This window comes from Rhinatrema bivittatum, chromosome 3, assembly GCF_901001135.1.
Source record: "Rhinatrema bivittatum chromosome 3, aRhiBiv1.1, whole genome shotgun sequence".
NCBI lineage: Eukaryota > Metazoa > Chordata > Amphibia > Gymnophiona > Rhinatrematidae > Rhinatrema > Rhinatrema bivittatum.
In genome coordinates, this window is record NC_042617.1 from 422,674,051 (window position 1) to 422,686,811 (window position 12,761).

The 12,761-nt window shown below is 46.3% G+C and overlaps 1 protein-coding gene across 1 annotated transcript in view; it reads left to right on the forward strand.

The window, feature by feature from the left end:
- The window catches only part of CSMD1 (CUB and Sushi multiple domains 1), a 4,035,193-nt gene that overhangs the window by 2,354,367 nt on the left and 1,668,065 nt on the right, over window positions 1–12,761 (forward strand). Inside the window, 1 exon segment of the mRNA XM_029596871.1 lies at window positions 319–422. Within this exon segment, the coding sequence (XP_029452731.1) occupies window positions 319–422 (104 nt within the window).

The following is a 12,761-nucleotide window of genomic DNA, read 5'->3' on the forward strand; positions in this document are numbered from 1 at the left end:
CTGGCCAGTGTTATATGTCAAACCTATCATGTGTAAAATCACTGATGGAAAGTCGACCTATACTGAACAAATACTATATCATTCTGTCTGTGACACTGATAAGCTGCATGTTTGAAGGTGTAGGTCAAACGTAAGACACTTAAATTTAAAAACATTGATTCATTAAAAAATTGTCTGCATGATCTATTAAACTTTGTAACAGATACTGTGTGTAGTTACAATATATTCCTGTACAAAATGTTTTAAATGTACATTGTGCATTTTGCTCAAAATCATTCCCAATAAAGTATTGTTTCCATTTTCTTTTCATTTTAATAGGTCATTAAACTTGACTTTGAAGAGTTTGAGTTGGAGAGAGGATATGACACCCTCACAGTAGGCGATGGTGGGAAAGTTGGAGATGCCAGATCAGTCTTATATGTGTGAGTACTTGGTCTAACTTTATTATTATTATTTTTTAATTACTAGATGTCCATATTTTATATTCTACATTAGTTATGTTAGTTATTCAGAAATCTTATGGCAGATTATCTGAGAATTTTACATTTTTAAGAGAAAAAGTAAAAAATGTTGTAAAGGACAATAGTTGAACAATGAACCTAGAATCCTGAGTTTGAACACTAATTTAAGCACTAAAATGAAATCTTAAATTCTATTGATGACACCAAGAGAGAAACAACAACAACAACAAAAAGCAACAGATGAACTTTCAGCTTATAACCCTGATCTTCTAACAAAAAAAATTATATAACTGGAAAATGTCAATGCATAATTGAACTCATCAGAATGGAGAAAAATAGCAAGACATATTACACTTTATGAGAGTAACACTATTACCAGAAAAGTAACAAATGGTTACAAAACATAGACTATTTATTTATTATGTATTAAAATATTTATTATCCACCTATTTCACTACAAATGTGCTAGATAAATTACAAAACATAAAATAAAATATACATATTTCAACATTAAAACACAACTATATAAAAATAAAACTTAACTTTGATCTGGCCATAAATGATTTTCCACTATATCTAATCAGCATCCACATGCATCCTTTTAAAGGTGAGTCTTTATATGTTTCTGAAAGATGAAATGTCTTCAGTCGCTCACAGTGGATCCAGGAGTGCATTCCACAGTGTGGACCCTGCAGAAAAAAATGCTTGATATCTGGTCTCAAGGAAATGGGTGGATTTAACAGAGGGGTTTCCTAATAATAAATGTCTTTAAAGGGAATTACAATGTTTAAAAGCCACTGAGAGGAAAAAGAAAGTATAGTGTAATATATGATATTGTAAGAGTTTAAGGAACAATTAAAAGCAACGTTTGAAAATTGGTTATAAAAACACACTACTCCCGTCATGAAGCCATTATCAGAGAAAGAAGACTGTTTTGACCCAAGGTAAACTTTAAGAAACTTATAATACAAGCCATATCTTTATTTAAAAAGGAATAACTTGCAAGTAGAAGCAAGATGTCCATAGCAGGAACATAGACCTGAGAATGCTGGATGGTACTAAGCTTAAAACAGCAGGAGACAAACATTAGCAAAAAACTAGCAGCAAAGTGAAAGAATAATTAATAAAAAAAAATGTTTCAAACCATTTGAGCTAAAATTGTAAAGGTGGGCTAGAGATGCAAAATATTATTATTATCATTATTTAAGACAAAGTCATAGCTTGCTAAGTGGCAAAGAAGGGAGGCACTCGGCACCGCAAAGTTCTCCCAGTGATGTTTCCTGCAGGAGCAGGTTCTTTGAATTGCTATGCAGGATGCTTTTATGTTCCAAAAATTAGAAACTTGATTAATGCAGATAAAACTGTAAAAAAGTGAAATGAACTATAACTGTATGAAATCATAGGGATATATTTTTAAAAAATACATGTGCATTTTTTGGGGCCACTATCATGAGCGCGAGCTACCCTGCGCGCACTAATGGACGTGCAATTTTATACCATGTGCGCGCCAGTGCACGCATGTTATAAAATCGGGGGGGGGGGGGGGGGGTGCACACAAGGGGGTGTCGACTTTGGCCTCTTTAGCATGGCGACACATTGGAGCCTTTCCCAGTCCCCTCCCAGTCCACTGTAATTAAGGAGCAGACTGGGAGGGAACATTTGTTCCCCCTACCCTAACCTCCTTTCCTGTTCCCCTCTCCTCCTCACCCTCTAAAACCCTTTTTTTTTTTTACCTTTTAGTTTGCAAGTTACTTCAGGGCCCAACCTGAAGTAACTTGTGCATGCCGGCAGCCGGCCGGTGCGTGAGGCTCCAGGATAGCGAGGAATAGTGCTGTCCCGGGTCACCCCATTCTGCCCCCCGGACTGCCCTGCTCCGTCCTCTGGACTGCCCCCTTTTGAGGCACTGGCACTTACTCGCGTCCCAGGGTTTACGTGCATGGCCGGTCCCGTTTGAAAATTGGCCCAGCGCATGTAAGGCCCGGCCACACGTGTAAACCTCAGGATTTACGCACGTCAAGCTTTTAAAATCCGGCTGATAATCTATAGCTAGTTATGGCTAAGAATCATTCAGATGGATTTACTAACCTACAATTTGTATCTTGGGAGGAGTCCAATATCACAGGAGGGAGGTGGTCCAGGGATATTTTGCCCCTCCTGATAAAATATCATGACAGTATTGTACATTCTTTTGTAACACAGAAAAATTCAGTGAGACAAAAGAACATGACTGGGGCCTTACAAACTGCATGATAGTGGCCCCAAACACATAGGGCCACCATCTCATTAAAGGGCCATGTGGCCCAAAATGAAGCCCCCTGAAAAGAGTATAAAAAAATCCAGCAAGGGCCTTACTAAATGCTTTGCCCACCCCGGTGATGCTATTTAAGGTGGCCCTGCAAAAATGTTTAAAAATAGATAGCCACGCTATATGGTCATATCGCTCAATATGCCACATTTATCATATGATAAATGCTGTTTGACACATTACAGCCCTATTGTGTCTTGATAAATTAGTCTATTTGTGTTAGAAATTTGTGTTGCCCATTCTTGACAATGTTACATTTGACTTTAAATAATATACAATAACTTAGAGCAGGGGTGCACATTGCACAGGGGACCGTAAATGAGCTTCGAGGGAGCCACTAGCAGTGGTGAGCTGGGATGAAAAGGCAGGAGTACATGCCTCTGCTGTCTAGGCCCTAGTGGAGTGGCATACTGCGAGGGAAGGTGCATGTGGCCGCTGGTGGACCCAATCCCTCTGGCAGCCAAAAACAAGGAGAGAAGCCATGCAACTACCAGTGGACTTCATGTCACTGTTGGCTGAGCAGACCCCTGGTGTTAGAACTCACCAGAGTAGTACTTTCTCTTGCTGATCGTACAATGCATGAGATCAGCATGGAGGAAGTACCAGCCCTGCCAATTTTTAATATTGTGGGGCCTGCACAGATGAAGCAGTAGAAGTGGCTTCAGTTCCAGAAGCAGCAATGAGCAATCAGCTCCTCCCCAATATTCATGCGGCAGTGGTGACAGCGGCAGTAGAGGAGTGAGAGAGGCTCCAAGGCTGCCAGCAAAACAAAGAGAGAGGGCTTGCTTTCAGTATGCGTATGTGTATGAATGAGAGCTTTTGTGTGTGTAAATGAACGGGTGCCTGCCTTGGGGTCTGTGATTGTGTGTGAGTGAATGAGAGAATGAGTGTCTGTCTGGGAGTCTGTCTATGTGTGTGAGAGAATTGGTGCCTGCCTGTCTGGGGCTCTGTGTGTGTGAGAGAGAGAGGATAGGTACCTGCCTGGGGGGGGCTGTCTGTGTCTGAGAGAGAATTGGATGCTTGCCCGGGGGTCTGTGTGTGTGTGTGTGTGTGTGTGTGTGTGTGTGTGTGTGTGAGAGGATGGGTACCTGCCTGGGTGTCTGTCTGTGTGTGAAAGAGAATGGGTGAACTGCCTTGGGGTCTTTGTGTGAGAATGAATGGGTACCTGCCTGGGGTCTGTGTGAATGAAAGTCTGTGTGTGTATGTGGGAATCTAGGGGGATAAGAGCTTTTGTATGCCAGGGTGGGAGAGAGTCTTAGAGCCTGTGTATGAGAGTGTATGAGAGTGTGTGCATGAGAGCATGTAAGTCTGTAAGTGTGATTGACAGTGTATATGTAAAAGAGAATAAATATATGAATGTGTGTGTGAAAGAGAGAGGACAAAGTTTGTGTGGCCCCCTAGCCTTCGGAGTGAGGAAACTCACCCAAAGATGAGATTTGTGCAATGTTCTCTCAACTAGGGATGTGAATCGGGCTTCGGACGATTGAAAATATCATTGATATTTTCAAAATCATCAGAAATTGGGGGCTCCCCCGAAATGATAGGAAAACATCCATGATACTGATATGGGGGTTCTCTTATCGTTTTGGGGGAGGGCGGGAAAAACGGCACACAAAAATAACCCCTAAACCCACACTGACCCTTTAAAACTAATCCCTTTGCTTCCCCCACCCTCCTGACCCCCCCAAAAAACATTTTACAGGTACCTGGTGGTCCAGTGGGGGTCCCAGGAGCGATCTCCCACTCCCAGGCCGTTGGCTGCCACTAATCAAAATGGCGCTGATTGCCCTTTGCCCTTACCATGTGACAGGGTATCCGTGCCATTAGCCAGTCCCTGTCACATGGTAGGAGCACTGGATGGCCCGTGCCATTTTTAAAGATGGTGCCGGCCATGCTCCCTCCATGTGACAGGGGCCAGCCAATGGCACGGATACCCTGTCACATGGTAAGGGCAAAGGCCATCGGCGCCATTTTTATTAGTGGCAACCGACGGCCCAAGAGCGGGAGATCGCTCCCGAGACCCCCACTGGACCACCAGGTACCTGTAAAATGTTTTTGGGGGGTCGGGATGGTGGGGGAAGCAAAGGGATTAGTTTTAAAGGGTCGGGGTGGGTTTTTTGTTTATCGGCTCGGACGCAGCCGATAAACAAAACCGCGATCGGGCCCGATGGAAAAAAACCCACATGTAAATCGGAACTGGAATCCGAACCAATTCCGGTTCCAATTCACATCTCTACACTCAATCCACGTAGAGAGTCCATCAAGCTAGGCTGAGAGAACATTGCACAAATCTCATCTTTGGGTGAGTTTCCTCACTCCGAAGGTCATCAAATCTTCACAAGAGTACACTGTTCTGTTCGTATGTCGCATTCTGAATGTCAAAGTCACCCCTAAACCCTACACTAATACCTAAACCTCACTTCGAGAAGCTAAGTGGGCCTGATACAGAGGTATAAATACCTACCTAGTATGAGGGCCTTATATCTAGTCAGTCTCTCTCGCTCTCTCTCTCTCTCTCTCTCTCTCTGTGTTGCGGTTAAGTGGTGTTTAGGTGGATTCTTGAGTACTGTGGCAGATGACCATGCCCATGGGGAGGAGCCACAGTACTGGGCTAGACTCAGGATACACAGAGTTAGTTATTTTATTAAACAGCTTGAGGTATACCACCAGAGGTGGCAGTAGTGAGGTAGTCTGGATGTAGCAGTCTCAGATCCTTCGGCAGAGGGAACCCCTCTCACTCCGTTGGTATAGGGGAATTCCGGTGCAGGTCTCCCAGCAAGGCATTGCTGTGGATGAGATAGACTGAGAGTTACGTTACTCACTAGATGGTTGCTGTAGGTATGCGATTCCACCAGGTTGATGTAGATGGTACAGACACTGAGGCAGAGAGATCAGGCCCTCGAGGAGTGAGTACCTGATCCCTGAAAGGCACCTGAAATAAAGCAGAGTGCCCCCAAGGACTGGGTACCCAGGTTAGGAGTTACCCTGAAGGGCAGAGAGAAAGCTTCCAGTGGCAGCATGGAAGCGGCAGAGTAGCAAGACCAATCGAGTCCTTGCTAACTCAGTAAGAGGCAGCAGGAAGAGGTTTAAATACCCCTCCCAGGATGACATCATTGGGGAGGCTGGTCCTGAGTCTCCCACTCTGGACCCTTTAAATCTCCCTTGTGTGGCGCATGCAGGTGCTAACAGGCAGCAAGGGGTGGAGCCTGAAGTTGGCCACATTCCTGCCATGAGGCAAGGCCTGCAGACCAGAAAGGCGATGTGGCATGCTGTGGGCATCTTCAGCGATCCACAGTGGGTCCAGAAATTCTGCGACCAGGAAGGTGAGCCCAGTTGGTTGCAACCTGCGCGGCCGACGGGCATAACAGTACCCCCTCTTCAGTGCTCCCCTCAGGACTGCAGGACAATCTAGATGCCAGTCTTCCTTCACACTCTGGAAATTCAAGAACCTGTCCCCAACTGAGTATGGATGTTCGTCCTTACGGGATGGTTCCGAGGCATCCAGGAAGGTATGGGGCGATGTAGGAGGACTTCCTTCAATACCCCCATGCTGTAAAAGAGTGTGCAGCCTCTGAATCTCTTGTTCCTTATAGTTCAATACAGATAGAAGACCCTCCGTGATATGTTCATGTGTCCTCATGAAAATCTCATGTTTAGAGGTCCTGTTTGCTTGTAGGTCCTTCATCTGAATAAAATCCGATCTCACGACTCTTTCCAGGAGATGGCCCGATCTCATCTGAGGTGTTTGGGTCTTTCGATGAGAACAAGCTAATGTAGGTAAAGCGGTGGCCACAAGTAAGGTTCGGGTCGAACACAAGGATTTGGTACAGGTCTCTGTGCATCGCAGATCCCACTGGATTTGGCTCGGCAATGACCAATTGAATTGTGGTTGATGTTTCCGCAGCCATGGTAGTCCCAGGATTACCAGGTTCACAGAGGTAGGTAGGTAGGATGAAGAAGGTGATTGTCTCGAAGTGGTCCCTTCCCACCTTTAGAAGCAGAGGTTGTGTAACTTGCATACCTCTCCGGTAAGGAACTCTCCATGAATAGAGGAGAGAAGTATAGGGAGAGTCACTGGAGAGACAGGGAGCCGATACTTGTCCACAAGGTCTTGCTGGATAAAGTTGCTCCCAGAACCGGAGTATACCAAGGCCTGGATAGACACACTTGAGGACGCTAATTCAAGTGACGCAGGCAGCATACACATGGAGACTCCCGTAGTAAGGCTGAGGGTGATGACTTCTGCCTTTCCCAGACATGAGTTAGGCCTCCTCCTTGCCGGTTCAAGAGATAGATCACTGGCAGTGTTCTCTGGCTGGTCTGGATAGGGCAAAGGGGCGGTCATAGCTGCCGAAAGGCGAGTCCATCCCAATTACATAGGTTCCTCTGGAGAGGTTGGAGAATCCTCCGGTAGAAAAAGAGGGTCCCTGAATTGTTCATGTCATCTGGTATGACCCTTCCGTGCCCGTTCTTGGAGTCGGCAATCAATCCTCCCAGTAAGGTCGATGAGTCCTTCAAGGGAGAGAGGGAGTTCCCTGGCCACTAACTCATCCTTGATTCGGGGCGCTAGGCCTTCAAGGAATAAGGTGTTTAAACTATTCCCCTGCCAATTCAACTCCGTGGCTAAGGTACGGAACTCTATGGCGTACTCACTCAGAGGACGGGATCCTTGTCGAAGACGAATGAGGTCCAAACCCATAGCGGGTAATCTGCTGGGTTCTTCGAAAACCTGTTTGAAGGCTGAGATGAAGTGTGGCAGGTTAGAGAGCAGAGGGTCGGAATGCTCCCGTAAGGGGGAGGCCCAGGCCAAGGCCTTACCATCCAAAAGTGAAAGAATAAAGGTCATTTTGAGCAAGTCATCAGGAAACAATGTCGATTGCAAGGAGAAATGCATCTGGTATTGGTTTAAAAACCCTCGACAATGATTTGGATCGCCAGAATGGCGAGGCGGAGTGGGCAGCAAAATCACAGCATGAGTGGAATCCAAAACCGCAGAGGAAGTAGTTGGTGGAGAGGGTGGAGTCTCAAGATGCTTCAAAAGGTTCTGTCGGAGGGGCCGGCGGTGGACGTCCGCCATAACCAGATCCAAGGAGGTTTGATGACTCCTGACCTTTTGGAGGGGAGAGCAGGAATAGACTGGAGAACCGCCAAATCTCCTGCTTGGGAGTCCAGGCGAGCATTCAAGCAGTCGATGGAGGTTGACAGTGCCTCCAGGTATCTTTGTTGCTCCTGACTCTTCTGGGCCAAACCAGGAATGGCCTGCAAAGCGTTGAGCTGAGCCGAATCCATGGAGTTAGTAATCTGTTGCGGTTAAGTGGTGTTAGGATGGATTCTTGGGTACTGTAGCAGATGACCACGCCCACGAGGAGGAGTCCCGTGAGGAGCCACAGTACTGGGCTAGACTCAGGACACCCAGACACAGAGTTAGTTCTTTTATTAAACAGATTGAGGTATACCACCAGAAGTCATCAGGGAGGCTGGTCCTGAGTCTCCCACTCTGGACCCTTTAAATCTCCCTTGTGTGGCGCACATGCGTGCTAACAGGCAGCAGGGGGCGGAGCCTGAAGTTAGTGGCATTCCTGCCGCGAAGCAAGGCCTGCAGACCCAGAAAGGCAATGTGGCGCGTTGTGGGCGTCTTCAGCGGTCTGCAGCGGCTCGAGAAATACAGCGACTGGGAAGGTGAGCACAGTCGGTTGAGACTTCCGCGGCCGACAGGCATAACACACTCTCTCTCTCTCTCTCTCTCTCTCCAGTAGTGGTGGGCTAGGCTCTCTCCCCTAGCAACTGAAAATGCTATATGCAAAAACATCACATCCACATTTTTTCTTAGGATCATTCCCTACTAACATTTCTCTTCCTTCCATTATTTTTCTTTTCCTCGCTCTACCCCAACCACAATATTGCCTTCTCTTGAAACGTCCAATTTCCTTTACTCATTTCCTTTCTCCTAGCACTCCATGCCTATTGTTTGGAAAAAGACAGATTGTAACTATAGTTATTTCATGAGTTTTACCATTTTAATAATGTGAGTGGTTCCTTAAATAGTTTGTAAATAAAGGAAAATTGTTTCATTATTTATTTAAAACTCAAATGCAATGTGTTTCAAAAATTAATTTTTTTATAGTACTGTCCTTTGTCAAGAATATTGCATATTTGCATGTCTGCATTAAGTTGAATAATATTTTAATATATTTATTTATACCTATATTCATCTATATTTATGCTTCTCCATCTATATAGATAGAGGGAGAGAATAGGAGAACCACCAGATTAGAAGAGCTACCCATGGGACCTCATGTCAAATATAACAAGTGACAAAATAAACAGAGCACACATCAGGATAAGACAGATACAGAATCAAAGCTGTAATTGAAATTCTGTGCTGCATCACATCAGAAGGGAGATAGGGAAGAGATTCAGCATGTGGAATATTCTGTCAACATTCTTTATTGTAAGGGTGTACAGCTTCTGTTTGTAAGTTCGTATTAGGAGTGAGCATGGGCAAAATATTGGTCTAGTTCAATGATTCGTTTTGTTCAATTCAAGAGCAAAAATTATTCTAGTTTTCTGTTATTTGCTCATTTGTTTTTTCATTAATCTCAAAGGGATAAGTGGTTCATCCTGTTTTGGCTATAAATTTGGAGGTTTTCAATCCATGTTTTATTGAAACTTGTAGGCAGACATCAACAGCAAAGCAACTGTTACCGCTGCCGCGAGCTTACCAGCGGGGATCCGCGCGGGAAACGGCGTTTCTGGGCTTGATGGCGGCAGGGCTGGCTCGGCAGCGTCAGCAGCGCGGTCTCGTGCCCATCGGGGCGTTCCCTCCGGCGGCGTCGACAGGATTTCCGCGTTGACGTCGGCACTCAGGTCCCGCGGGATTCGGAGCCAGGACACGCCCCCATGACGTCAGACGCCGACGGTGGAGCAGTTTGTGCGGGAACACGGGCTATTTAAAGAGAGCCTTTTTCCTTTGCTCTCTGCTTCGGCCACGAGTGTTTTCAGAGTGCTCGCGTTTGGATTCTGCTGTGCTCCGTCTGATCTGACCTGGACTGTCTTCTGGATTACCCTGCTTGCCGCCTGCCTACTGGATTATCTGCTTTGGTTCCTGATCTCCTGCTGCCTGCCCTGACCTGGACTGTCTACTGGATTACCCTGCTTGCCGCCTGCCTGTTGGATTATCTGCTTGGTTCCTGATTGCCTGCTGCCTGCCCTGACCTGGACTGTCTTCTGGATTACCCTGCTTGCCGCCTGCCTGTTGGATTATCTGCTTGATTCCTGATTGTCTGCTGCCTGCCCTGACCAGGACTGTCTATCGGATTTCGCTATAATTCTCCAGTTCCGGCTCCCGCCTCCTAAGGTAAGCGGTCTACAACTGTGGTTCCACTAAATCTGAGCAGCAGTCGTAACAGTTGGCCGAAGCCATGGAACCAGTTGATTTGACCGCATTACAAGCCATTCCTGGCATGGCTAATAAAATACAACAGCAACAAGGAGTTCTGGACCAAGTAACAGGGGTATTGGATCGATTGGTCGCTCGTATGGATGCCCTCGCTCATATTCCGACTGGGCCAGTAACCAGCACGGTGGTTACCCCTTCTCCTATCAGAGTACCTCCTCCACCTCGTTTTAATGTAATGGCAGCCTTATGCAGAGGCTTTATCAATCAATGCCGAATGCATTTCTCACTACAACCCGCTTCTTTTCCTAATGATAAGACTAAGATTACCTTCATCCTGTCCTTATTGGAGGGACCAGCTCTGGCATGGGCCTCCCCTTTATGGGAGAGAGATGATCCTATTCTCAATACCCTGGATCGATTCCTTAAAGAATTTCATCTTATCTTCGATGAGCCAGGACGTTCTACCTCAGCAGCGAATGATCTGCTCCAGATCAGGCAGGGTTCACGATCGGTAGGAGAATATGCCATCCAGTTCCGAACCTTAGCAGCAGAACTCGCTTGGGGCCAGGATAGTCTTACGGCCATCTTTTGACAAGGTCTTGCAGAGAATATAAAGGATCAATTGGCCGGCAGAGATCCTCCGGAGACCTTAGAAGAATTAATCCGACTAGCCATCCGACTGGATTTACATTTTCAAGAGAGGATACGAGAGTGAGCCGCTACACGAAGGAATTTTCGTCTGGCACCTACTTTTCAACAACCCATGGTCCTTCCACAGACCGCCCAGGCATCTGGGGATACGGAGGAACCGATGCAAATCGATAGATTCCGGCTGACTCCAGAAGAACGGAATCGTAGAAGAGCACGGAACCTCTGCTTATATTGTGCGGGAGCAGGTCATTTCATCAATAAATGCCCCAACAAGTCGGGAAACTCCCGGACCTAGGACGGGTAGGAGAGGCCTCCCTGGGTCCCACCATTCCCTCTCATCAACTCTTATTGCCTACAACGATTTGGCTGAACAATGAAGTTTTGCACTGCCAAGCCTTCATAGATTCGGGGGCGGCTGGTAATTTTATTCAGGAACATCTGGTTCAGAGATATTGCATTCCGGTGGACTCTTTACCCATTCCTCTTTCTGTTACTTCGGTGTCCGGACAATCCGTAGGAATGCGTATTTCTTATATCACCAAACCTCTGCTGCTCAGTACTGGTCTTCTTCACCAGGAACGCATTCAGCTATATGTCCTTCCTTCTTCGATCAATCAGATCATTTTGGGTTTGCCTTGGCTGCGGCTTCATCAGCCTCACCTAGATTGGGCCTTCTTACATCTCACGGCTTGGAGTCCATTCTGTTTCCAGAACTATATTACGGGTCTTCCGCAGATTTCCCTTCACTCCACGCAACTCTCTTCTGGCATTCCTGCTCCTTATAAGGACTTTGAAGATGTTTTTAGTAAACAACATGCGGAATCCTTACCACCCCACAGACCGTATGATTGCGCTATTGAACTTCTTCCCGGGACCAGTCCACCTAAAGGACGGATTTACACCTTATCAGAGCCTGAATCCACAGCTTTACATCAGTACATTGAAGAAAATTTAGCTCGAGGTTTTATCCGACCCTCAACATCTCCCGCGGGAGCGGGTTTCTTTTTCGTCAACAAGAAAGATGGGTCTTTAAGACCTTGCATCGACTACCGTGGACTTAACCATATCACCAGAAAGAACATATACCCAATTCCTCTTATCTCTGAATTATTTGACCGGATCAAAGGAGCACAAATTTTTACTAAATTGGATTTACGGGGGGCTTACAATTTGATTAGAATTCGAGAGGGAGACGAGTGGAAGACCGCCTTCAATACTCACGATGGTCATTATGAATACTGGGTTATGCCCTTTGGACTGTGTAATGCCCCTGCGGTATTTCAGGACATGATAAACGACATTTTTCATGATATCCTCTACTCGCAATTTTTCTTCCTTAGTGGCACCTCTCACAGCGCTCACAAAAAAAGGAGCGTCCATACAGACCTGGCCAGAGGAGGCGGTATTGGCTTTTCACCGCTTGAAAGAGGAATTCACCAAGGATCTCTGCCTCCCACGGCCCGATCCCTCCAAACCTTTTACTCTCGAGGTTGATGCCTCCGCTGTAGGTGTAGGGGCGGTTCTTCTACAGAGGTCGGAGGAGGATCAATGGGTGGCAAGTGCCTTCTTTTCCAAGAAATTTACGCCCGCGGAGAGGAATTACACCATTGGTGACCGAGAACTTTTAGCTATCAAATTGGCCTTTGAAGAGTGGCACCACCTCTTGGAAGGCGCTCGACATATCGTAACAGTTTATACCGATCATAAAAATCTTGAATATTTGGCGACAGCCCAGAGATTGAATCCACGACAGGCCCGATGGGCACTTTTTTTTAGCAGGTTTCATTTTATCCTGCATTTACGGCCGGCTCCGAAGAATGTCAGGGCAGACGCTCTCTCCCGAAGCTTTGATCGTGAGGATACTCCGGATCCCCCTCGATACATCATTGATCCGGCACACATCCAGCTGGCAGCCACCTTCACGGTTCCGATAGGACGAACCGTC